The 24924-nt window shown below is 43.1% G+C and overlaps 1 protein-coding gene across 5 annotated transcripts in view; it reads right to left on the reverse strand.

Moving 5' to 3' along the window:
- Window positions 1-2000: 2000 nt before the first annotated feature.
- The window catches only part of LOC114764644 (probable ubiquitin carboxyl-terminal hydrolase FAF-X), a 29014-nt gene continuing 6090 nt past the window's right edge, over window positions 2001-24924 (reverse strand). For 4 of the 5 annotated variants that reach the window (XM_028954432.1, XM_028954431.1, XM_028954434.1 and 1 more), the window contains exons 2-45: window positions 23538-23800; window positions 21766-21914; window positions 21196-21275; window positions 20962-21074; window positions 19727-19945; window positions 19531-19646; window positions 19060-19311; window positions 18835-18973; window positions 18592-18744; window positions 18220-18324; window positions 17399-17605; window positions 17137-17273; window positions 16705-16838; window positions 16443-16530; window positions 16018-16360; window positions 15835-15930; window positions 15523-15734; window positions 14879-15119; window positions 14604-14753; window positions 14179-14299; window positions 13824-13954; window positions 13356-13634; window positions 12715-12840; window positions 12490-12627; window positions 12215-12381; window positions 11993-12101; window positions 11670-11816; window positions 11450-11596; window positions 11154-11361; window positions 10619-10839; window positions 10263-10453; window positions 9867-10040; window positions 9629-9770; window positions 8360-9122; window positions 6985-7108; window positions 5999-6224; window positions 5793-5922; window positions 5518-5703; window positions 5192-5412; window positions 4992-5080; window positions 4564-4723; window positions 3714-3926; window positions 3471-3566; window positions 2001-3389 (exon numbers count right to left, since the gene is read on the reverse strand). In XM_028954432.1, coding sequence (XP_028810265.1) covers window positions 3252-3389; window positions 3471-3566; window positions 3714-3926; window positions 4564-4723; window positions 4992-5080; window positions 5192-5412; window positions 5518-5703; window positions 5793-5922; window positions 5999-6224; window positions 6985-7108; window positions 8360-9122; window positions 9629-9770; window positions 9867-10040; window positions 10263-10453; window positions 10619-10839; window positions 11154-11361; window positions 11450-11596; window positions 11670-11816; window positions 11993-12101; window positions 12215-12381; window positions 12490-12627; window positions 12715-12840; window positions 13356-13634; window positions 13824-13954; window positions 14179-14299; window positions 14604-14753; window positions 14879-15119; window positions 15523-15734; window positions 15835-15930; window positions 16018-16360; window positions 16443-16530; window positions 16705-16838; window positions 17137-17273; window positions 17399-17605; window positions 18220-18324; window positions 18592-18744; window positions 18835-18973; window positions 19060-19311; window positions 19531-19646; window positions 19727-19945; window positions 20962-21074; window positions 21196-21275; window positions 21766-21914; window positions 23538-23639 — 7683 coding nt within the window. In that variant the 5' untranslated portion in view covers window positions 23640-23800 and the 3' untranslated portion in view covers window positions 2001-3251. The remainder of the gene's footprint in view (window positions 3390-3470; window positions 3567-3713; window positions 3927-4563; window positions 4724-4991; window positions 5081-5191; window positions 5413-5517; window positions 5704-5792; window positions 5923-5998; window positions 6225-6984; window positions 7109-8359; window positions 9123-9628; window positions 9771-9866; window positions 10041-10262; window positions 10454-10618; window positions 10840-11153; window positions 11362-11449; window positions 11597-11669; window positions 11817-11992; window positions 12102-12214; window positions 12382-12489; window positions 12628-12714; window positions 12841-13355; window positions 13635-13823; window positions 13955-14178; window positions 14300-14603; window positions 14754-14878; window positions 15120-15522; window positions 15735-15834; window positions 15931-16017; window positions 16361-16442; window positions 16531-16704; window positions 16839-17136; window positions 17274-17398; window positions 17606-18219; window positions 18325-18591; window positions 18745-18834; window positions 18974-19059; window positions 19312-19530; window positions 19647-19726; window positions 19946-20961; window positions 21075-21195; window positions 21276-21765; window positions 21915-23537; window positions 23801-24924) is intronic. The other variant, XM_028954435.1, reaches the window with a different exon arrangement.

Raw genomic sequence — 24924 nt, forward strand, 5'->3', positions numbered from 1 at the left:
AAATCAGGAAAGTGCTTGCTTAATTCACCAGCTGCCCAAAGTGTAGCATTCTTGGTTATGAGTGTTTCTTTGGCAATGTGACCTCATGTTTGACCTTTCATCACACCCAATCTGCAGATAAAAAAAGCTGCACATGTAATTTCCGTCTTATTTGTTCAGTTACAGGTCTTCTAAAGCTCAGAGGAAGCTCGCCTTTACTGCTCCTAGTCAGTACAGGAACATATGCTGAAGGATAAAGGAGCCAATTACCAATTAGGCAAAGCCTTTCAACGGCAAGGCAGATGGGTGCTTGAACATTTTTTTAAAAAAGTAGATAAATCGTATAGTTCGATTTAACTGAATCCTGTGCTACATTCTATATATGAAATTTCTTCACTTATACACTCAATACATGGTCAATAAGCTTTCATGTTGCCTTTAAAACAATTAATTCTATATTTTTAGATGCACTTGTAAGCAGGGTTCTTCCACATGTGCACGTGGGGAGAAAAAAAAAAAAAAAAAAAGCTAATTTAATCACAATATTGTTAGACTAAACTATATGACAACCCCAAAAAGCTTAATTTGGAGGAAGTGTTTCTTCCTGCAAGTTTGCACAAGCCCAAGCCGGAGTAAAGCGGTCCTCATCAGGTTCAGTCGCAAATCAGCAGCTGTAATTGACATGACTTAAAAGGAGACTCGCGGCTGCGGAGGTGCTGGAATATGGAAGCAACACATGCAGTCCCACGTGTCGTTTCTTAACGCGGTCTTAAGGAAACTATGTACTTCATTATACGTTCATATGTCAATCCAATTTCAATAATTTTCCATTACTTTATACTTTTATTTCATATTCCAAAACTATTCAAGGTCTGGAAAATTCTCTTTTCAAACTGCATGACTTTTCCAGGTTTTAGATGACCATAGACTAGATGACCAAAATAAAATAAATAATAATAAAAATTATACCATTTGCCAGAGACTACTAAAAAGAAATCATACACAGACAAATAATTCAAATACCATTTATTTCTTTAACTTTCCTTTAAGTATAACTTTACAGTGTGCTGGGTTTGTACAGTGCTCTAAGGCAGATCAAGGGATGGAACCATCCATGCAACTTTGACAAAAATGCTTTAAAAGAATTAACCAAAAAATATATAGAAGGCAAAAATGATCCTGAATTAACATTTACAAATAAATCTTTAAAACTGGAGGAGAGAGGAAAAAAAAAAAAAAACCTTTTCAACAAAAGTGAAAAGAATGAGCTGTAGTGCTTTATCAGGGCAGGAAAGAGCTGCTGAAAAAAAAAAAAAAAAATCTATTGGATCTTCATTGCAGTACACCATACCCACTTCCATCATGAAACTCCATGTTACCAATTATTTTCCTTGTAAAACATTATTTTTTATATACTTATATATATATATAAACAGCATGTCTATAGGCCACTGGTTTGTTTTGGCAGAAATCTGGAATTTCCCCCACCCCCAATCCATGCAACTTTTTGGTGAAACGAGAAATGAAAAATCAATCAGGAGACATTTTGTTTCACTACCAAAATACATTTTGTCCTACCAGTTTTTGTATTTTTTTCCTTTTTCTATACTTTGCGTGCATCATGTATTTACAAAATGTACCATTAATGAAAATTCAGAAAGCTACAAACTGAAAGTTGCATTTGAACTTTTATTCTTGCTAGTTTCGCAATGTTTTTGTAGTTATATACCTTTGTAGAGATAAAACTTCAAGTGGAAAGTTCCCATGGCGACTAGCTCCAGAATCCCAGCTTCACACTATGACCAAAAACAAAAATTTGGCAAAAGAAAAACAAAAAAAAAAAAAAAAAAAAAAAAAAAAGCTCTGTACAGTGAATAAATCTTTCTTAAAAATAACACAAGGACAAATGTTCCTCTTAAATCAAACACTACTTTTCTTAAGTTTCAGCAAAATAACCTCTATAAAACAAAAACAGCAAAGGATTTAAATATAATATCAGGCCTTTAATCTTAAATGTCTGCTTTTTTTTTTTTTTGGTATTTCAGACAAGGAACTTCCACACATTCACGTTAAAATGTGATACAGTATTTAGTGTTGTTTTAGATGAGTCCTAGTAGCAACACCCCTTCACAGCTGAACGCAACATAACCCTGCTTTCCACTTGCATCTGTTCTGGACGATCCATCTTCTTGTCCATCAGCAGTGCTTCAACACAATCATTTAAAAACCACAGCCCCTTTAGCATATTGCTGGTGTACACATACACCACCTTCAGGATTCCACAGTCTGATATATATATATATCAATCAAAAAAAAAAAAAAAAAAAACCCTAAGGATCTAAATGAAACACCAGTGACAGCCGCTACCATTGTATGGTTAGCCAATGATGAAGTGCCAAAAGCGAGATAATGGAAACAGATTATACACAAGTAGGTAGGTGCTTTTCCAATTAAGGTTGGATTAAAGAGCTCAGCTGCTGTGGCCTTTGCAACTCCCCACAAAATCAATCAAACCCTCTCATCCATTGAGGACCAGAGCGAGATCTATGAAAACCCCAAAAGTGACACCTCAAGCAGAAAAATTTCAAGAAAAAAAAAATTGCTCACTTTTCAGAAGCCATTCAGAAAACAAGCCAGCCAGATGGTCCAACCTGGAGGCCCTGAAAACCCAGGACAGTGCTTACAGTTCCATTCTGACCCAGCAGGTCCTGTCCTGTCCATCCCAATAAAGGCCACAAAAAAACCTTTAGATTTTGATAGTTTTGTTGTAATGGTAGGGGGTTTTCCTGCAGGGCTGGGCACTGCATCTTAAAAATGTGATATTTAAATAACTCCAAAAATTGTACCCCAGTTCTGTTATCAAGTGATGCCATGACTAACTAGTGAAGTAGCCTAGTCAGAGCAGTAATTACAGTAAATGTCAAATGTTGTAAATGCTAGCGCAACCGGATAAATACTGCAACAACATTTTTAGGCTAGACTGCCAGCCCTGAAATTATGGAACCTGGTTCTACGCAAAACACCTTCATTTGTCAGTCCAGGCACACATACAAACTGAAGCACTGGGCGGTCGGCTGCTCTTTTCTAAACGCTCTCAGAGCAGGAACTTTCCAAAAAGGCCAACGGAAAGTATGGATTCACTCAAGGTTCCGTTTTGAGGAGAAGAGGAGTGGGAAATGAGACGCTGAAGTGCAGGGGTAAAGCGGTGGAGGTGGCCTGAACTGGGGTATGGAGTTGGGAAGGTGATGCTGCGTGGCGGAGGCGTAGCAGATTTACTCCTTAGTCTGGACTGGTGGCACATCCTCCGTCCCTTCCCAGTTCTCCTGGGGCCGCTGTGGGGGCCGCTGGGGGTTGTTCATGTGCTGTGCTGCTGGGCCAGTGTATGGCTGACCGTGAGGGTGGTTGTTTTGCTGAAAAGGGTGAGGGACAAAATATCACATTATTGTGAACATACGTGAATGCCTCACGGCGGGGACAACTACGGAATTTACCTGTGGATACTGAGTCCCTGGAGAGTGGGGGTATAGGGCAGTGTCTTCAGGGGGGGAGGAGTCATGGTCATCCGGGGCTTCCTGGTCATCTGGTTCCTGAAAGAGCAACATGAAGACAAAATATTTGTTGTATTTTAATCAGATGAATTTCTGAATAAATCATGTTCTGCTCCAAGCTGTGTCCTAATGAACTGATTCTATTCTATTAGTTTAAAGCAGAGATGAAGGCCGTGGTTGTTTCACCTCCTCAGGGCAGAGCTCACAGGCCTTGGCTAGAGTCATGCGTGCGCTGTGTGAACGCTCCAGAAAGTAGCCATTGGACGTCTCGTTGCTCTGGACGGGAGGGGACCAGTTGTTGTAGCTGTACTGCGGGTTCCCCGTGTACGGCCGGCGCTCCAACTCGTCCCCGAGCCATTCGACCGCCCACGTCCACTTCCTCTTCAGGTCACCATTGCTCTGGAAACAAACATTACCAGTCAAACGTTTCGACACACCTACTCGTTTATGAGTCTTGCATTTTTTTCATGATCATTTTTACATAAACAAAACTGAAGAAAGAAGACTAGGAAATAAAACACGTGAGGTTATGCAAACAAAAAACCAAGGCAAAAGTTGAGCATTTGAGTCTCTGCAAAGCAGGGAGCTTTTGCTGTGATTGCAGCATTTCACACTCTTGGCTTCTCTCCGCCGACAGGAACTGTTTCCAACCGCTGAAGGTTTATGCTTAACACTTTCTCTCATGAAGCGGCTTTTGATGACACTAGTGGACAAAGCAGCCATAAAAGGTAAAAAGAGGCGACTCTGAACAAACAGATTCACACTGCTCCCCGGGCACCTTTCATGGCTGCCCACTGCTCCCTCAGGGTTCAATGCTGAGACCACATTTCAATGTGGCCACTGGGTGCTGTGCTGTGTCACATGTGACAACTAATCCCTTTAGTAAATGTTTCTTGCATTACACTCTTCAAAACAGCTCAATGTTAGTCTCCATAACCACCACAGTGTAGGTGAGTCCAAACTTTTGACTGTGTGGGAAAGGTAAGAACCCACATATTCTACCGAACGACTGAAGGCACCAGCGTTGAAAACTGACCTGAAGGATTTGGTAGGCTACTGAACAGTTGCTGAAGAGGGCCACCATACACTTGATGCACTGGTAGGCCCTTTTCTGGTAGTGGTTCTTGGACCGTTGAATGGTGTCAAAGAGTCCATCTCTGTCATCAGGGATGCCCTTGAGTGCGTTGTGGATCCTGCTTGTAAAATAACAAGCAATCTCAATAATCACAGCATAACATTCAAAATATGAATCAGTCTATAGGTGTTATCACTAATGAGGTTGCTACTATATAGCAAAGTAATCAATTCTCAATAAATTTGGTCCATAATGGTCCTGAAAATTCAGGACAAGTCTGAATTGCTGGTTTTAAAGTCAACTCCGCAACGTAACAGCTTCATAGAGGCAAGCGCCAAGTCTGAGCTGATCTGGAGTGCTCAAGTGTTTAACTACTACAAGAGGCTGACCTGTGAGTCTGCCAGGAGTCTTCTATTAACAGGATTTGAAGCAGCAGGTCTAGGTAAGGCCTCAACTCATATGTGTAGGAGTAAGCAACCTGGGAACACACAAGCATATACATTTCATAATAAAAGATGTACCTATGGGTTAAAAGGTTATAAACCAAATATACAGGACTTGTCTGGCATGTCTTGAGACATCGGCTCACCTGCCAGAGCAGCTCGCTGAGCACCGTGGAAGAGAACTGTGGGTTCTCCCAGCAGCAGAAGCGCAGCAGTTTTACAGTCTCCTCAGAGTTGCTGCAGTCCTCGATTATTTTCTTCACATAGCTGGTGCGGACGAACAGGATCTCCGCCACCAGCTGTTGCAGTGGCATTATGGGTTGCGTGAGGTTGGGGTCGCCATATGGGTTTGGAAGAGCAGGATTACCTGAGCGTGAGAGGTAAAGGTGTGAGCAAACTTGTAACTTTAACAGCACAATGAAGTGATAGTTCATAATTATGATAAAAGGCCAAAGAGGCTGCAGAATCTCACCATTGATAGAAGACTGCATGCGCGATGATACATCGCAACAGCGAAGAAGCTGGGACACCACCGTGTACAGCTTGCCCAGCTCGGCATACTGGTACTTAATAGGTGGACCAGGGCCTTCGTCAAGCGCCACCAGCATGAACGTGGCCGGAACCCCCAGCTTCAACAACTGAGTCTTTTCTGCCAAACCTAGAGATGGAACAAGATAGACTTGTGAGCTTTCCTCAAAAACAGGAGCATTAAAAAGTTAAGAGGAGACAAGACTGGTATTGACTTACCCAGATTGGCATACATGACAAACAGGTTGAAGTACTGCTGGAGATGGCGGCCATGTTCAGACACCTCTCTCCTCAGGAGGTTGAGCACAGCCCGCAGCAGATGGTCACTGAGACTAAGGTTATCACATGTCTGTTGAGGAAAAATCTCTTGTGTTAGACACCCAACAGAAAAATCAGCCCAAAGTCACTCAATCTTGCTTCTGTACCTGAGCGGAGGTGCTGGGTGAGGTTGCAGGTGTGGGACAGGGACCATCCTGCAAGGAGAAGTGGGCAATAAAGACGACGAGCTTGGCGAAAGCCCCCCGGACCTCGGCGCTGGGGCACTCCAGTAGGTACTCAGAGAAGCGGGTGGGGTATGCAAACATGACGTTGTGTGCAAACCAGCAGCGGACATTCTTACTGTGACGCAGGAGGATGCACAGGGCATCATACCTAACAGAGGTGAAAAGGGGTAAGAGGAAGATAATGCAGGAAACACACACACACACACACACAGGGGCTGCAGTTAATCAAATTTTAATTCACGATCATGATTTTGGCTGCCACAATTAAACGAAGATGACCGTCGGCGATATATTCATTTATAGAACCAGCAATCACTGGGCGAACAAAAGCATAGACTGGGTGGCAACCTCATAAGGACAGCGAGACATGATCGGCTGCGTTCACCTGCAAGAAAATGTCCCTCTTTTGAAATTGAAAAAGTTGGCAACCGTAACAGATATATACACCATAGATATTTATACACTAGATGCCTCAGTACCACCGCCATATTTGGACCGGGTTCTAAGCTCGTTCAATCAGGCTTCTCTGACTATACGAGCGAAAGAGTCGGACTTTTGCACAGCGTACGGCTGTAATAACGAGCAAACGAGGAATCAATGCATATGCATTTCATTTGATCATCATCTAGTATGTTACAAAATTTTGTGTTTGGTCTTTAACATGAATAATGTTATTTGTCAGAGTATCTGTAAATCTTTCATATTTAAAAATAAATAAATAAAAAAAATAACAACGACAAGTTGGTTTTTAATAGCCAAATAGAAAGTGCAATAAAAATGTACTTCACCTATAATAATGAATTATCGCAATTAATAATAGTGATTACAATATTGATAAAAATATTCGGGATAATAATCATTTTGGCCATAATCATGCAGCAACACAAGCACACACAAAGCACACTGACCAGTCACTGGCAGGACCTCGAACCACCTTCTTTGTGTGGAAACCGGTGCTGAACAGAAATCTTGCAGCAAGTTGAATGCTGATCATTGCAATTTCTTCAGCTTCTGGTAGGAGGTGATCTTGACCTGGAACAGCAGGGGGTGGGCCTGCTTTACAAAACACTCCCAAAGACTACATATCTACTGCAAAACATTTTCTGACCTGCAAAACTGCATATATTGTACATTTTGAACTTCCAAAGACCAAAACGTTCCAAAATCAGGGGTCTGCATCCTTTAACACTCAAAGAGCCATTTGGACCCAGAAAAAGAGAAAACTCCTGGGAGCAACAAATTTGAGATGTAAAATGAAGGCTAGTGTGTTGCTTGTGAAATTTTATTTAGGCAAAGAAAATTAACCTTTAAAACTAAATCTGAGTTGAAGGAAAAAGCCAAACTTACAAGTATACATGCAGCAGACTAAAATAGATAGTGAAGATTTTGCGAATATTGCCCATTTGTGGAAGGAGTTGGGGGGGAGGGGTACAGAATGCTGCCAGAATGCATTTTTTGCCGTTTTTTTAAATTGTAGCACAAATACTCAGGTAGAAGCCAATGAATTGACGTTTAAAATCACCCAGACAAGTCTACAACCTGGCCGGACATGTTCAGGAAAGAGAGGAGATTTGGTCTAACTTAGTGGCCCCTATGCTTACTCTACACAACTTACTTATCAACTTAAAGTCAACATTTGCAAACGATTAAACACTAAATACTGCAAACAATGGTTTACTCACCCCAGGAGGAGTCAGATTTTGGAACGGTTCTCTAATTCAACAAACTGATTAGTTACTCTGTCAAGGCGGAGTGGCAAATAAAAGCTTAACAAAAATGCACAGCATTTTACAGCTGCAGTGTAAATGATGCAGTGTTCAGAGAGCGGCAGCTCAGATGGTCTGATCATAAGGGGAATGGTTACAGATTCTCATGCTTTTACTGCCCAGAGAATTTCCCACCCCTTCACTAAAACCCTCTCACAGACAGTCATGACTTCCAAACGTGCAAAGCATTGCAGTTGCTTGGTGACTGGATGTAAAAATCAGCACAAATGTATTTTTGTTGTTCAGTCATGCAAGGCTCTGAAGAACCAGTGGGTTAATTAAATTTAAAATTAAAACTACAGATACAGAAAGGGCGGAAATCTAATTGTTGCACTGGATAAAAGTGGCTGTAATTCTGCACCATGGCTGAATTTCAGAAACAGACTTCAGAGGGGATGACTTAAAAATAAATAAATAAATAAAATAAAAAATTCATAATAAGAGACCTTTAAAAGAAGAAATGGGTTCGAATGAGGCAGCAGATCTAATATGAAGTATTTATGTGGGCGTGCTGTACCTGGGGGAGGATTCAGGTAGACACTGTTGCAGGTGAGCAGCTTCTTGATGAACTGGAAGTACTCCAGACTGTACTGCATGCGGCTGTGCATGAACTGCACATTCTGTTTGCGAACACTGCACTCGATGGCCGACGGCATTTTAAGCTGTGTGGGCTGCGGTGAAACGGTCAGCTCTGAGATGTACTTCAGCAGGTCAGTGTCCCCGTCTGGCGCGTCCATGCGCTCGTAGAACAGTATGTAGGCATTCCACCAGCGCTTTTGCCGCCGGTAAGACATCCGCTTCATCATGTGGTCAAACACCTCACCCATGTACTCGCCACCAAAACACTGATTCTTAATCTCCTCATCATCGTCCATCTTGCACTCGGTCACGTCACCGTCGTCAAACTTGTACCAATGATCACGTTGACCATCCACGCCATTTCCATGCCGCTGCACGATGTAAGAGTAATAATGGCCGCCGCTGGCTTGCCCTGAGTGGACCAGGACCCCCACTAGCCGATATCGGGAGCTTCCACCTGGAGGCTCGGGGTCTGACACCTCGTTTTGCTGGATGACCTGGCTCTCTGGGCTGACATCATCCCCCTCTAGTTTGGCCACCCCAGCGACAGTGTAGGGCTCCATGTCAAGCTCGCGTGGGAACTCAAAGTAGTCGTTGAACTTAATGGCGCACTCTCGTTCCCAGTCATAATCGAAGCGCTTAAGCTGAATGGCCAGAACAGGAGGAAGCTTTTTAATGAGGAGGCGCTTCACTGTATCCACCTGCAGGGGAGAACGAGAGCTGAGCCGAAGGTACAAAACGATGCACTTTTTGGACATTTCATAGGTCCCATGCAGTGGCTTGAAATTGCAATAGGCTTTGCGGTTCGGCAGCTCAGATGGTCGGATCTGGAATTTGCCCCCCTTATGTGGTCATAAAGGGAAAAAGATTCTCCCATTTCTCATGCTTTTCCACTCAAGAGAATTCCCCAGCCCTCCCCTAAAACATTATATCCACTGACCGTGGATATAATGTTTTAGGGGACTGAACAAGCAGGGGATTCATTTATGTTTTTCAGAAAAAATGCTGCCAAACATTGTAGTTGGTGAATTGTGGCAACGTGATTTCTGCGAATGCCCCCTCAAACTGGCTGTAATTATGCACCAAGGCTGAATTTCGGAAATAGTCTTCAGATACGGTATTACTGGACCAACAAGACCGATTTAAAAGCAAAAACATTCATGTCATGGGACCTTTAATGGTGTTCCCTCAAAGCAGTGTCCTGTACCTTCTTGTTGCACTTTTCACAGTGGTAAGCATTAGCTCCCTCTAACAAATCCCCTTTGACATACTGCTCCAAGGAGTCCAAGAGGTTTTGGTGGTTCCTGATGTCTACATTCAGCGTTGTGAAGGACTCCTCACATTCATACCTGCCAGACAGGCACAACACACAGTTTTTAGTAAACCATGACAAGACAAGACTGAAAGGAAACTAAATGCCCCAGCCACACTGATTATTACTGTACCTGTGAGGACAACCCTGGCATATTTTCTGATCAGCAAAGGAGCCCCCCAAGACCCTGCTGAGCATGGTGGGATGACCCAGAGCTTTCAGGGCCTCATCCAGACTGTCCACCAGAGAGTTGAAGAACTCCAAGGCATCATGCTGCTCCCGCAAATTCACTGGCTCACCCCATAACCTACACAGATGGGTATGAAGTGGTAAATGGTTAGACAAAAAAAATTAAGGATAAACAACGGTTTATCTACAGGTATACACAAATATTATAATGACATTCTTGATCAGTACCTTTGTGTCTTTTTTACCTTAATCTGGTATTAAATCAGATTTTACAATAGGATCCAGTGGAAATAACAGATAAAATAAAAGTTAAGGTTACTTTACAGAAAATATATCTTACCTGAACTGTTTCCAGAAGCCTCTAGGCACATAGTACTGCAGTCTAGACGACGCCAAGTGACCAAAAATGACCTGTAGATGGCGTAACACCCCAATATTGTACTCTTTCCGGTCTTCTGCTTTACTCAAAGAAGGCTTGTCCTCAAACTGATGATGATAGCTGAAGACCTCATCCCTGGCATCCACATTACTCTAAATATATATATTAAAAAAAATACATTCATATTTGCATCCTATGGATAGGCTGTCATTTGTAGCAGCAGGATAAGTCTCCAATAAAATCATTAATTATGGGCACAATGTAATTTATCTGTAGTAAGGCTTTGTGAAAAGGTGTTAAAGATTTGAGGCATGAACCTCATTGTCTGGTTTTTCATCTCCTGACATGTCATCGTCTACATCACTTCCGGTGCCCTCGATAGCCAGAATGCCGTTCCTGATTGGTGGGATCATGTAAAGCTGCTGGATGACGGAGTTCATATAGCACGTTGCTCCTGCGTTCTTCAGCCCCACAAAGCCTTTGGTAGGTCTTGGTCCCACAGGAGGCAGATACTCCCACTCGGTCAGAGACTCACCCCCTGCACAGCGCACACAAGAATTTCAGAGGGCTGTAGAGCTTGGGTGAAGATGTCTGCTTTCAACCAGTTCATAAAATCAAATGATATCAAATCCCATTTGTAATCATTTAATTACCACTGATTTTCAATAAAGCCTGTATTGCTCTAATCCAGTCTGTGAAACTGAACCGTTTTCATTACAGTCATTGCTTAATGAGGATCAGGTGATTATTACCAGCTTAATTATGCATGTGAAAAAGCACAGAAGACGGAAACAAACTCTCTAGGAGGACTGAGTTCAGCAGAGTTAAGTGACAACTACCCAAGTAGTTTACCTAAGTAATACATGTCGGTGAGCGTGTCCACAGTCTGTTTGAGGTTGCGAAAACAGCCCACAGCAAGCGCCACCAGCAGTTCAAAGCCAGCGTTGATTGAGGCGGGGCTGCTGCACACCGGGATCGCCTGAACGGCCGGGAAGTCGCCGCTTTTCACGTACTGCAGATATACGTTCGAGGCTGGGAAGATGAAGTCATCTATCAGTTCCTGTGTGGGGAGAGGGGCACAGAGGGGTCAGCAGAGCGTCGCTCTTTAATGATGCTTCTATGTTACTGAGAAACGCTCTGAAGGGCACCTTGATGAGGTTGGCCCCGCCTTTCTCACAGCCAATATAGAACTTCTTCTCAGGAGTCTGGAAAGCCAGGAGCTCCTTTGTGACCCCAAGATGACCTTCCAAAATAGTCTCCTCGACTCCTGTCTCACCAGTCCGTTTTACTTCATCCTAAAAAGAGAAACATTTGAAACAAAAACTTCAAATATAAAATGTCATTTCTGATCTAGATTGTTCAGCTCACCCTGATTCTCTTTAGCCAGTCAATTTCGTTGTTAAGCAGGACTTCAGCGTTGGGCAAGTTGATGTTACTGTTATAGGCGTAGTTCAACAGGTGCCTCAAAAGTATAAAATAATCCCCAGCATGCTTTGCTCTTTCTTTGGCAGTGCTCTGAGAAGGGGCAAAAGAAAAAGTGACAGAAAACCAAGCTGATTCCCCCCCCCCCAAAATAAAGTATACATTTTGTTTAATTCCAAAGAACATGTGTACATACACACACATATATTTACATTTTCCTACAAACACAGTCATCTGGTCACACCAAACACCTTTTGATTAACACTTACACCCAGGACAGTGAAGAGGAGGGTGATGAAAAACAGGAGGGGTCTATGCCCCATACAGCAGCGGGTGGCCATGAGGAAAAACTGTTCCTGTGCCATCTGTCGAACCAACCTTTGAAACATCACAAACACCATATTAGATTCAGAAAACAAAATGGACCAAAGATCATGTATGATTTCAAGCCTGTGTGTTGGTGCTTGTCCATGTTTGTCTTGGACACTGACCTGCTCTGGCAGTGCAGCAGGAGGTCGATGATAAAGGTCTGCCAGGCCTTTTCCTTGCTGAGCGTGTCAAGTGCAGTGGGGATGAGGGCGAAGCACAGTGTCATAACCTCCAGAGCTTCACAGCACACTTGTTCATCCTCAGCATCCGGCTCATTGCCAGCATTCGTCTGCAAACAGAATAAAGATGAATGAACAATTCTTTTCAAGGCGTATGTTGTTGCATTAACGGCTGGTTTGCAGGTAACAAGGAAGAGAGATGCTAACAGCTTCAGTACCTTCTCATAGATCTTGCTAATCTCTTCATTAGAGCTGAAGACCAACTGGACAGAGCCACAGCCTGATGCCCAAACAATCTTTTGCACGGCACGGATTACGCAGATGTCTGGTATGTACTTGGAGGCTTGGAAGAAGTTCTGTGTGTGACAGAGAAATCCCGGTTGAACAAAGACTATTAACCAGTTTTCCAAATGCTTCAATCAAGTGACAAAAGGGTTGCTGACCTCATCAGAAATCTGCTGGGCAAGGTGTATGGCCACATTGCGGAGCATGCACTCTGAGGCGGGATTGGGAATGTTCTGGAGAGCATTCTGTAGCACCAGTGCCTGGTCATGAGTAGCCTGGTTTATCTGTGAGAGCACCAGACCAAATGGTTAACAGTGAAATCACATACATCAGTTTATCTATTTTTACTTTAATTATACCATTATAATACAGACACTATGTAAATTGCCTTTAAAATGTCTCCGGTGTTATCACCACTGTACATAACTGCTTCTCTCAGAAAATTTTTTACTTGGCCAGAAACTACCCCAGCAACCATAATGGTCATTACCATTCAAACAAAGACTAGCGCATAAATAACCAGTAAGCATCCATTTTAGCTGCTTTCAGTGGTCGTGAATTTTGAAAGCAATACACAAAATGAATCTGAGACCAGCACACATTAAACTAATTGTTTCATGGAATCATTTAAATTTAAGGAAAGACCACTACAATTATGGCTGGTCATAATACCGGTACTATGAGGTGATAAGTCTTGTGATCTAACAGGTAGTTCAAGATTGAGCCATGTGTCAACAATTATGATTGCTGAAAGTTGTTTAATAGATAGTGGGCCGTGTTTGCGTGTGTTTGCACTAACTGGGGATGCTGGACTGGTGCCCTCCACCACTGGCTGACAGGCCTCTGCCACAGCCTTCACATGACCAAAACCAACAGCGGTCAGCAGAAGCTTGCCAATCTTCAGTGCATTCAGGTAGGCTCCACGCCGTGTCTCCATGTCCGCATTGGACAAGAAGTTGTTTCTGGTGAGCATGCTCAGTACAAGGGGAAGGCCTCCGCTTTTCAGGAAATTGTACTGGAAGTCACTAGCATCCTCTCCCAATGTGCCACTGGCAGGCATGAGGAGAGCATAGACCACCTGAAAAAGCAAGGGGTTAAAACACATATACATTTAAAAACATACAATCAAATAAAAATGCAAATACAGTAAACTATGTCTAGTAAAACAAACGTGAATAGACTTTTTATAGTAAACCTAAGTTATAACACCCACACTTATAAAAAGTGATGAGGATTAAACCACTGAGTGAGCTGAGTGAGGACACACCTCAGTAAGGTAGAGCACTTGCGAGGGCGATGGGCCAAAGAAGCGGGAATCTAGAGTGGGGCTCAGGCTGTTCTCCCCCAGCTTGGCATGGTCCAGACAGATGGCCCTCAGGTTTTCTACTGTAGTGTTATCTGTGTGCCATCAAAAACTGATTGGGTGATTCTTCCCACAAGGTGATTAATTATACTCAACAAAAAGTGTCCAAAAGATTCTTAACCATAAGTACATGATTTACCAGATGAAAAAAGAAATAAATGATAAAAAAAAACAAAGATGAAGGATGAAGAACGCCGTGGATGGGATTTTAAATCGGACCCACTGTGGCTCAGGTCGCTGCTTGTGTGTGTTTGTGTACCTGGAGGCATGAGCTTCATCAGAACTCGGGCTCCATCTCGAAGCAACGGCATGTTGAGGGTGCAGCCCAGATCAGCCACCTGCCACAAGAACGAGATGTACCGCAGGTGCAGCGACATGATCTGCAAAGACAATACCAGAAAGACTGGTTAATGAGGATGTGTTCCTTATCATGTACCTACATGTACCTTCAAACATAAATCAATTTTCAGATGGGAAAGGAATGTAATGCTGTGTTTAAAAGCCCCATCTTAAGGAAAAAAAGCACTTTGAATTAAGCTCATTCTGTTATGTTTGATTCAATTTGCTGAAATCAGATATAATGACAAATTATATGACCCCCCCTAAATAAATAAACAAATAAATAAAATAAAAGGTCTAAATGAAGTGTACACTCTGTATACAGCAAGTTAAAAGCTGGCTCACCACTCCAGGCAGACAACTCTCCACTTCAGGGTTGGGACCTTCGCTGTAGTGGTTGCCGTGGTTACCAGGGGAGCCTGTGGAGGAGTCAGAGGAGCTGTCTGGGCTGGAAGGCATGTTGGAACTCACCTGGGTCAGTTTTGCTGTTATCAACTATGGAATGGAGAGGAGAGGCAATGCATTAAAAATTTATGAAGATTATATAAAAAAATATATAAACAAACATTTTAAAATGTAAAAGGTTGAGCAAAAGGCACACTGCATTCTTCGAGACAGACCGTTTTGTCTTTAAGGTTGAGTTGGCCAATAAGCTTCCGGTCATCTGCAGGGTCAACAATCTCTCCGCCAATGAAAAGCTCGATTTTTGTATGTGTGCTATTGGCTTTGATTCGATTGAGGATGCAGCGGCGCACTGAGCCAATGGTGTCGTTGGTATGAGACCAGATGTCCAGGTCATCCACCTGCCTGCCCTGGTTTGGAAAACGCACTACCAGTGTAATGTGCTTCCCCCGAAATGCTCTATGAAAAAGAATAAATAAATAAATAAAAGTGTGCATAATGCTCTGCAGAGAAGTATGGAGTAAGAAAGGGGACATTTCCTTTAAATGTAGTTCATCTTTTAATAACCCCAAACTTTCAACATTTATTTATTCAAAAAACTGGAATAGGTTTAAGGGTATGACGTTATTCTAATTAAAGATATCAGTTTCACCCTGTACTAGACCATTCTAGAGACAGCACGTCTTTAAAAATCATACAGACTGTTAAACATAGCTTGAATTAGGTTCTAATTTATACGTACCTGTTTACCTATTCGTATTTATTCATACATAAAGCAATTTAACACTGAAATGGAATCAACACTGACTTTTACACCTTAAATAAATCACTACAAGTGACTTGATTAACTCAACCCGTGTACCTGGACATGGGCAGGATGGTCCTCTCCTCGTGGTAGTCGCTGTCGCACTCGTTGATGTACTCCTTGAGTACGGTCATCACCCTAACCATGCGGATGGCCTCTTGCCTGGCGCAGTTGATGCTGTCTTTATCGCCATCCAGCACGCAGAGTGTGTCGTACGACGCCTTCAGGCGATCGAAGCAGGACTGAATAAAATCCTCATGAATCTCCACCTGCAAATGCAGAAAGGTTTGAATTACTTTTTGGTTAAAATTCTGAGATCAGCTCACTAAATATTGTCAACATTAAGGTGGTGCAGAAAGGGGGACAGACCTGATTGGCTTGTAATTTTGGTCCAAGGTTGGTGTAAATCTCCTTCAGTAAGTCAATTGCTCTTGAGGCGATATCATCACTACCTTGGATCACAACCTGTGAAAAATAGAGCAGAAGTTAAAGAGCCAGCATCATCTCTGCCTTACACCTGAAAAATATTTATTGTGATTGAGGACTCCTCACCCTCCAGAGGTAATCCAGCCCTATCAGCTCCAGGTCATCCATCATGTAAGCCCGCCGTTTGGCTACCAGCTTTCCCTCCCTGCAGTTTACAGCTTTAAAGAATCGTTCAAAGCACTTCATTCCATTCTCAGTGAGCAGCAAGGGGTCTAGCTGTAGAACGTTGTTCTCAAAGAAGTCCTTGTTGATGTCAGGATCCAGGTCAGGCTCGTCACCCATGAGCTTGGAATACCACTTAAAGCAGGCCTCTCGGTCACACAGGAAGACAGCATTCTCTGCTAAGCACTTCCATATCTGCTTGGCCTGAGGAGCACAGAGCCACAACTGGCCGTCCTTCAGCAGGAACCTGCAGTCAGTGATGTGCAATGTAGGTTCAAGCAATCGAGAGCTGATTTTTATAAAGGAATCAAATAATCAAGTTTTCGTACCTGAGAAAGTTCAGTCTCTCCTGGACTTCTTGGACGTGGCTGTAGCGGCTGCCTGGTCTGACTGTCTGTGGGTCAAATCCTGGGTGCTCTGTGGAAGGACAAACACAACAGAACTCAGCCTTCTCTAACAACTTATTACAGATTGATAATAACTGGCAATATCTAAAACACAAAAGTTCCCATAATATGCATATCCCAGGCAGGTACTGTTTGTGCCATATCTAAGCAACAAAAAAGCAAAAATGACTTGGACAGCACTGACCTTTGGAGAACTGTCTCATGTTCTCCATGTAGGAAGACAGGTTCTCTGCCACCAGTGTGACCAACGCGTGGTTGTGCTGCAGCTGGTTGATCAGGTCGTGCCGGTAGAAGACATGAGAACTCCGCTGCGTCTGACTGCGGAGCGTAATCCAGACAGACATGACTGTCTCAACTGTTATATACGTTTTAGATGGACATGCTCAAAATACCACATATAAACACCACCTACACATGCTGATTAAAATTGATAGCTATGCTATCTGAAATGACAAAAAAAATTATGAATGTGTATAAGGTCACCAGTCTTCAGTCTAAGGGGCAGTTGTGGCCTAGCGGCTAAGGAAGCGGACTTTCATGGCTGGATGTGTGACTAGTTTCATTGAGTCACTATGGGGGAAACAAAAACAACAAAAATCACTTTGACTTGACTCACCTGAGGTTCTGAGGGGCTTCCCCAAACAGGCTGCATATCTCCCTGATCTGCTTCAGCGCAGGAATGACCCATTTATCATTGGTGCGAAGCTCCTCTATGAAACGGTCTATCCACTGGATCTTCTGCGTGTCCCGGTCCTGACAACACAAGAGCACCTGGCTTTCATGCTCTTCAAGGGAGACCGATGCAGGTACGAGTAAGCTGCCTAGATGAGCATTGGTTGGCCCTGCGTTTGGGAGAAGTGCTGGGCACATGCCGGTACCTGGGAGCAGCTGTAGTCCAGGATCTTTATGTGTGCGCTGAGCGCCTGGTCCATGATGTCCACAGGGACGTCATCGCTGTGGGCCAGGTTCCACAGTAGGTTCAGCACCTTATGGGCCATCACGCCATCCTTATCATCTTCCGCCAGCCGTCGAATAAGCTCCAGCAGCTTTTCACGCTGTTTCTTACTTGCGTTTGTCCAACTTGCCTATAGTCGTTTTTTTTTTTTGGAGCAAAAGAATATACACACATAAATATACACACACACACACACACACACACACACACACACACACACACACTAACACGCGTGTTAACTCGACATGTGTTCATTCATAGTTCTGATGCCTTCAGTGAAAATCTACCAAATAAAGAAAACCACATTGAATGAGAAGGTGTGTCCAAACTTTTGGCCTGTACTCTATATATCCTGCATATAAGAAATAAAGGTGCTGCTACTAGCACAGCATATTTTTTTTTGCACTGTACTAGAAATAGTCTTGGGGCAAAATCTCTTACGCAAAGGAGCAGTGTGAAAACATATCTACAATAGCAGAAAGGGATTTACATTTACAGCATTTACCAGACGCCCTTATCCAGAGTGACTTACAATCAGTAGTTACAGGGGACAGTCTCCCTGGAGCAACTTAGGGTTAAGTGTCTTGCTCAGGGACACAATGGTATTAAGTGGGATTTGAACCTGGGTCTTCTGGTTGATAGGCGAGTGTGTTACCCGCTAGGCTACTTACCACCGATCAAAGGACCGATCAAATCAGTCCTACAAAAATCCCAGTTGTTTAGCGTGCACTTGTTGACACTAACCTTGAAGCAATCAAACAGGTGGTCCAGCTGCTCTGGAGAGAAGTCCCACGCCAGTTTAGCAAGGAGGTCATGGACATTCTTCACAATGGCTTCATGCTTACCAGCCTGCAGGGAAGACCACAAAACACACTTTAAAACCAGGAACCAAATAAACATTTCCTCAAAACAGGTCTCAAAAAATGTATGTTGCCTTGAATATGTGGTCTAGCCAAAAATACCAAACCAGTAGATGGTGCAAATATGATATTTTGTTAAGTGTTTAAAAATCTGGTAAGCTCCTTTGCTTACACAGCCTGAAGACGGCCTCTTGCTAAAGTGCAATTCATTGCAAGGAATAGGAGGGAGGAGAAGAGGGGAAAAAATTTTTTTTACCTGTGCAGCCCAGATGTTGTCCAAGTCCTGCAGGGTCAGCGCTTTCTCTTTAATGACAAAGCGCAGAATCTTCTCCAGCTTCTCAACGTACTGCGGCTGGTGCAGGCTGTCTCGCAGCACAATGGACAGGATGTTGTTTTGCTGGATCCATTCCTTTTGGATCAGACAAGTTTTTTCCTCGGGTGCTCTAAAGTTCTGTAAAGGCGTTTTTCACATAAACTTTGCATGAACTTCCAAACTCACCGCCATGCGTTCTGCAGTGAGCCATTCCTCTTCTTCAGGGTTACCATGACGATGAGTATAGTAGGAAACACTTGAGATCACTTTGTTCACTTCATTTAGTGCATTCATTTTTCCATTAAAAGAAGAAATTTGTAATAATCTGCGGACAGAAAAACAACATTTGGAAATATTTACCTAATTCAGTGGCTAACAAAAAACTATTCAAGGCCATAACTCCATACTCACCTAAGTATCATTTTTAACCTGAAGATTTCTAAGTTTTTCACAGTCTCCTCTTGTCCTGGCACCCTTGAAGCCAAATTTTTCAGAGACTTGATAATCATGGAGAGGGCATCATTTTTGGCTTCATTCTTTGCCTCCTTCTTCAGTTCCTCATCTGTGAGGCTCTCCAGGAACTGCGGGACCATTTTGATGACTGGCAGGAAGAATGTCTTCACTGTGTGCAGCGTGAGGAACTCGTAACACTGCCCAAAAGGCCTGCAAACAGGACACACACAAGAGCTTTTCAAGCAATTGAAAGGAAGTTGCACAGGATACAGCAAGATTGCAATAGAAAAAGTAAAAATAAATATAGCGTACACAAATACAGAAGAAAGCATCAGGGCGTCCAATAGAAAGACTGAATATATTGTGTACAGGTTAGATGGGCTAAAAATCACACTGACAATACAGGGTTACTGTCAAATAAACACTTACTTAATGAGAGCAGCAATGATCTGAACGTTCAGGGCCTGTCCACTCATAAAGCGATCATGCAGAATCTGGAACCCGTTGAGAGCACCAAATTTATTTATTAGGTCCACCAGCCAACCCTGCATTAACAAGAGAGACATGGTCATGTTCCAAATCAAAAAGTGTGATTTTTTTTTTTTTTTTTTTTAACCCAGCACACCTTGGGGGAGCGAGGGTCCGGCGGGCGTGCAAAAAGCTCGTCGTCTGCCAGCTGGGCACCCGCAGGCACCGTCTCGGAGGGGCGTGTGCCATTGTAAATGTGGAACTTGCAGTGGGGGTTGGTGGCCATAGCCAACAGCTCCAGCAGAGGGAACCAGTCCTGAGAGAGCTTGGCCACACATAACTCCACCAGTCGATGTGTGTTATTGATGATGCACCTCTGAGTTAAGAAGAGGGGGAAGGGTTCACTTATCTGACGTGCTGATGATTGAATTTCACAGAGAACCCCAAAAAAAAAAACTAAAACAGCCCCAATGTGTTGTTAATAGGATTAAAGGTAAACTAATTACATAAATTATTTCTGCAAGTTTAAGGAAGCCAAATTTAAAACCATTAAGAGGCCACTTTCATCTAATTCAAGACTCTGCACTGTATTAATAAAAGTAATATATATATATATACACACACACACACACACACACTTTTCTTTCCAAATTTTTTGCCTTTGTCAATGTTAACTGACTCATATTACCTGTACTGCTACAAGCCACTAGGGGGCAACTGCAATATTTTCAGTTTGTACTATTTGCAATCCTGGTAGTAGCCTAGTGGGTAAAACAGAAGACCCAGGTTCAAATCCCACTTAATACCATTGTGTCCCTGAGCAAGACACTTAACCCTAAGTTGCTCCAGGGGGGGGACTGTCCCTGTAACTACTGATTGTAAGTCGCTCTGGATAAGGGCGTCTGATAAATGCTGTAAATGTAAATTATCCATTTCCACTGGTGGAGTTTGATAGGGGAGACATGGGAATCACCCGAATAAAATGTCTTTCAGGTTTTTTTTTTTGGCATGTGGTATTCTATTGTCTTCCAATTCGTAAGGGTACCAAACAGGCTAGGATGGCCTCATGTCAATTCCATGCGTGCGCTGCACTTTGTAAACCCGTAAGTGAGCAGCACGTAGTGACCAGCGGATTACTGACAGATTGAAGGCTTGTTTCATTTGATTTACTTCGGTCTGCAGACCTCTGGATTTAAGGATTACTATTAGTTTTTAAATGATATTTCAGGGCTTCAATTTTGGAATATCGAATTTAAGGATCCATGGAATACCTGGTCTGGATCACCTCAACCATAAATGCAATATCAATGCAAACCGGATATTTCCATCATCAATAATAGCTGTGCCAACATTCTGTTACCAATCCTACTTGTCTGCAGAGATGACACTCACGTGAATCTCAAACTTCCAGCCACTCACAGCCTCATCAGTCAAGATTTTTGTGAACGAGATAGTCAGACCATCCCGAAAAAAGCGCTGGCACGCCTCACATTTCATATCGAGCCCTAAGAAAAGCACAATAATGATAATAATCATTTAAAAAGGCAATTCACAATGCTATTCTGCCACTGGATTAAACATTTGGGAGTTTGGAAATCTGGAAAAGTTATAGGGCTCCACACAAACCTTTTTTACTAAGATCTATAGCAGCTTCAAGTAGCACTTCCAACTCCCCCTTTGGCAAAACTGGAACCACCCAGCGGGGACTGGGGACAAAGTACAAGTTAAATTAATAGAACTGGGGGCATAACCTTGACAACACGTTGCTGTATTATATATGCTAAGGGAGTTAAGACTAAGCATGATGCTACAAATCAGAGCATTAATAAAAATAATAAAAGGAAAGAATAAATAAAAAACCTTTATCATGGACAGTGTCTCAATGGCGTTAGTCACCCCTAACCTTGAGGGGAATCTGTTTACACAGACAGCCAGCCATGCTGGCAGGACTTTCATTTGACATGGAGCGCTCGCCAGTGGAATGCAGGAATTGGGAAGTTTAAAGGGTCAGTGCCCAGCAGATGACACCGTTATGAGTGGCGTAGTGTGGAAAAACGTATGGCACTACATTTCCCACGACGACCACACAGATGCATTCAAGACACAGTTTCTTCAAGAAAGACTTTGTTAAATTTCTGAACTTTGCACCATTTAGTACAGGCACACAAAGGAAGACAAATGGCACACGGTACCTACCGGTTGATCATGTCATCCAGCTTTGCCAGGTCGGCGTGGGGAAAGGCTGGCTCCTCCTCCTCCTCCATCTGTGGTGCAGCATCCCCCTGCGCCTGGTGTTCTGCAGGGCTCACTGGGGATGTCTCGTTAGATGAATTAGGGGAAGGTGTCTAGTAATCCCGCACAAACACACACACAGAGTTCAGTGAGAAGGTGAGAGAAAAGCATAAAGTCTGTAAGTTTACCCCCTCAGGCTCAGGTTGGCACTGCACATCAGTGTTAAGAGATATATATATAAATTGACTCTGGAATACGCTTATAAATTTCCGAACTACCAGTTAATAGGTCCTGAAAACACGACAATTGGTCACCGCTACCAGATGTACAGTGACCACAGTAACCAAAACGATCAGAGAGTCCTGCCACTACAACAACTTCTGTTCTGTATGTTGAACTCAGGCAAACCAAGTTAATGTTTCATTACCAGAGCACCCTACCGACTGGTACATATAACAGAACGTTGTGAACTGTGAACAACTGGTGGAATTTACTGGTTTATATTACTTGGATGTTTTACTCCACCTGCTGCGATACAGCTTTATAGTTGCCACATTGTTTTGTCACATGACAGATTCCTATTTATCGCAAATTACATGAAGTTATATGCATGAGTTACACGCAGTATAAAAATATGCAGTATAGAAAAAAAAAAAAAAAAGCTTTATTATAGTTCTTTCAGTCTCAGAGCGTACAAGATTTCACTTCATTGTTACATATGACTAATAACTGTAAGTGATTATAAGTTCTATAAAACTTTTGACATTTAGATGTTAAAAGGTCCCATGACATGAAAATTTCACTTTGTGAAATTAGCCCATCTATGGTCCGGAAATGGCGATAGGTGTAAAGAGTGTTTTGGTCATTCTGCTTTGTCATTCAGAGAGCTGCAGCTCAGAAGGTCGGATCTGGAATTTGTCCCCTTATGTCGTCATAAGGGGAAAGGTGATTAGATGTAAATTTGAGCACAAGTGTTTTTTTTTTTTTTAGTTCAGTAATGAAAGACTGAAGAACCAGTGGGTTAATTTTTTTTTCCTGTCTGCGCCAAACGTTGTGGTTGGTGAATGGTGTTGAGTGTAATTTCCGCAAATTCCCCCTTAACTTCTATAGGTCTCCCTCCTCCTCATTAGCATTTAAAGCTACAGACACAGAAACAGTGCATCATGTGGACATCTCATTGTGGTAGCGGATCACAGAGACAGTATGAGGGGACAACTAAGATATACAAGCAAAATAAATTTGATGTCATGGCACCTTTAAACTAAATTTCTAATAGAACATTATTAGAAAAGAAATCCACCCATTTCCTTTGCTCGTCTAATTAACACCTCAAGAATCATAGATAAAGTCACTGATAAATGGATGCTAAAATTAATAGAGATCAAGACAGCGAGATTAAAGTGAGAGAGTGGGCGGCGGTGTGGGGCAGGGGTTATAAATGGTTAAGAAAAAAAAATTATAAAACTCACAAGCAAGAATTTATACATGGACAGTCAAAGCTATCGCACAAACTATAATCTGTATATTTGTATTTTCTGCAGATAAGATCCATATATTTTGTACTGTTGTATAGTTTGTACCTTTAATGCTATATTATATATTGTGTTGTGTTGCTTGCAAAAGACGGGACAATTTCTTTGATGCGGCATTTAGATTTTCCTTCTCCCAGTGGCGAGAACAAGGTAACACACGGTCAAAAGCAGGTCTGAGGGAGAGAGGAAGAGAGCGAGCCTCACCTGGGTCTGGGGCAGTGAGGTCTGGCCTTGTCCGTCCGGGGCCTGACTCTGGCCCTGGCTTTCACTGCCCCCCACGGGGGAGCCGCGGGTGGTGGCCGTCATGTTCAAGACAGGATGGGTCTCGGACAACCTTGTCCACTTCTATGTGGCTGCGGCCAGGGGAGAAGTCACTGCCACGCGAGGGGGTGCACAGAACCAGCACGCGACTGAGCGGGAAAGCACCACCTGAGGCTCCCGGCCAGCTGCAGGGACCATCGCATAACCTGCGGGAGAGATGGGACACTGGGGTCAGGAGTGAGGACGGACTCATTTCTATGAGTAAACCTTGTCCACACAGGAAAATTCCTTCACGCGGAGACGTGTTCCATTGAGAATTTCTCTATTCCCCGTATCCAACCTCACCTATAACCTCAACCGCATCCTACATACAACAACGGCGGATAACACATTCGCGGTTTTGCTGCAGTAACTACGAGAAAACCTCTCTACGGTGCACATTTCAAATGAGTCTGGAAGAACATCGAGTTCTCCTCTCCACCGAGGAGAACTAGACGCCAAGCAAGGAGGGTGGGGAGTTACAGCACCCCCTAAAGGTGGGGAGGAGGTTAAATCAGTGCTCCACACCTTCTCGGCATCCCAAGGGCGACAAAATTTCAGATAACGCTCCAGCGTTGACAAGAGTTAAGAAACCGAGACAAAAGTGCTCTCATGTAGGAGGGGCTTAAAATTCTCCCAAAGGAATCTTAGATGTTTAGAACAGACCTTCAAGGACAATGCGTGGGTGGAGAATGACCAAGAAAAAGTGAAGTGAAAGTGAAGGATGGTGATTTGCTCAGTGGCTTGGGATTCGAACTGGCAACCTTTTGCTTACGGGTTAGTTTCCTTTTAACCCATAAAAAAAAAAAAAAAAGTCTGGAAAATGTCAATTTAAGAGTCAGTCACTCAGAAATGTGAGCCAAAAAGCAGCAATGACTTGTCTGTCCTACTTTGCAAAGAAACCCGATGGAAAAGGTCTTCGGAGAGACAGGAAACGCAACTGGCTCGAGCCGAGTCGACAACATGGTCACAGAACGAAAATACGGAAGCAGAATTTCAGTGTTAGAGAAACAATGACGACAGGCGTTCAGCAGAACTGAGTGGAGCCTGTGAGGTAGGACGCAGGTGTGTGTGCCGGGTCCAGAACACACACCACAGAAGTCCCCACACACAAGTGGAAGCAGGTGCGAAGCCGCGGCAAGCAGAGCAAGTCAACAGAAAAAGAGCTTATTTCCAGTCTAATAGAACTAGACAGTCAGGGGGTCCCCTAGAAACCACCAGGTCTCCCAGTTTAGCACACAAGGGTCAAACTATTAAGACATAAAATGTTAAATCATGCCAAAAAAAAAAA

Source organism: Denticeps clupeoides, chromosome 15 (assembly GCF_900700375.1).
Source record: "Denticeps clupeoides chromosome 15, fDenClu1.1, whole genome shotgun sequence".
Classification (NCBI taxonomy): Eukaryota; Metazoa; Chordata; class Actinopteri; order Clupeiformes; family Denticipitidae; genus Denticeps; species Denticeps clupeoides.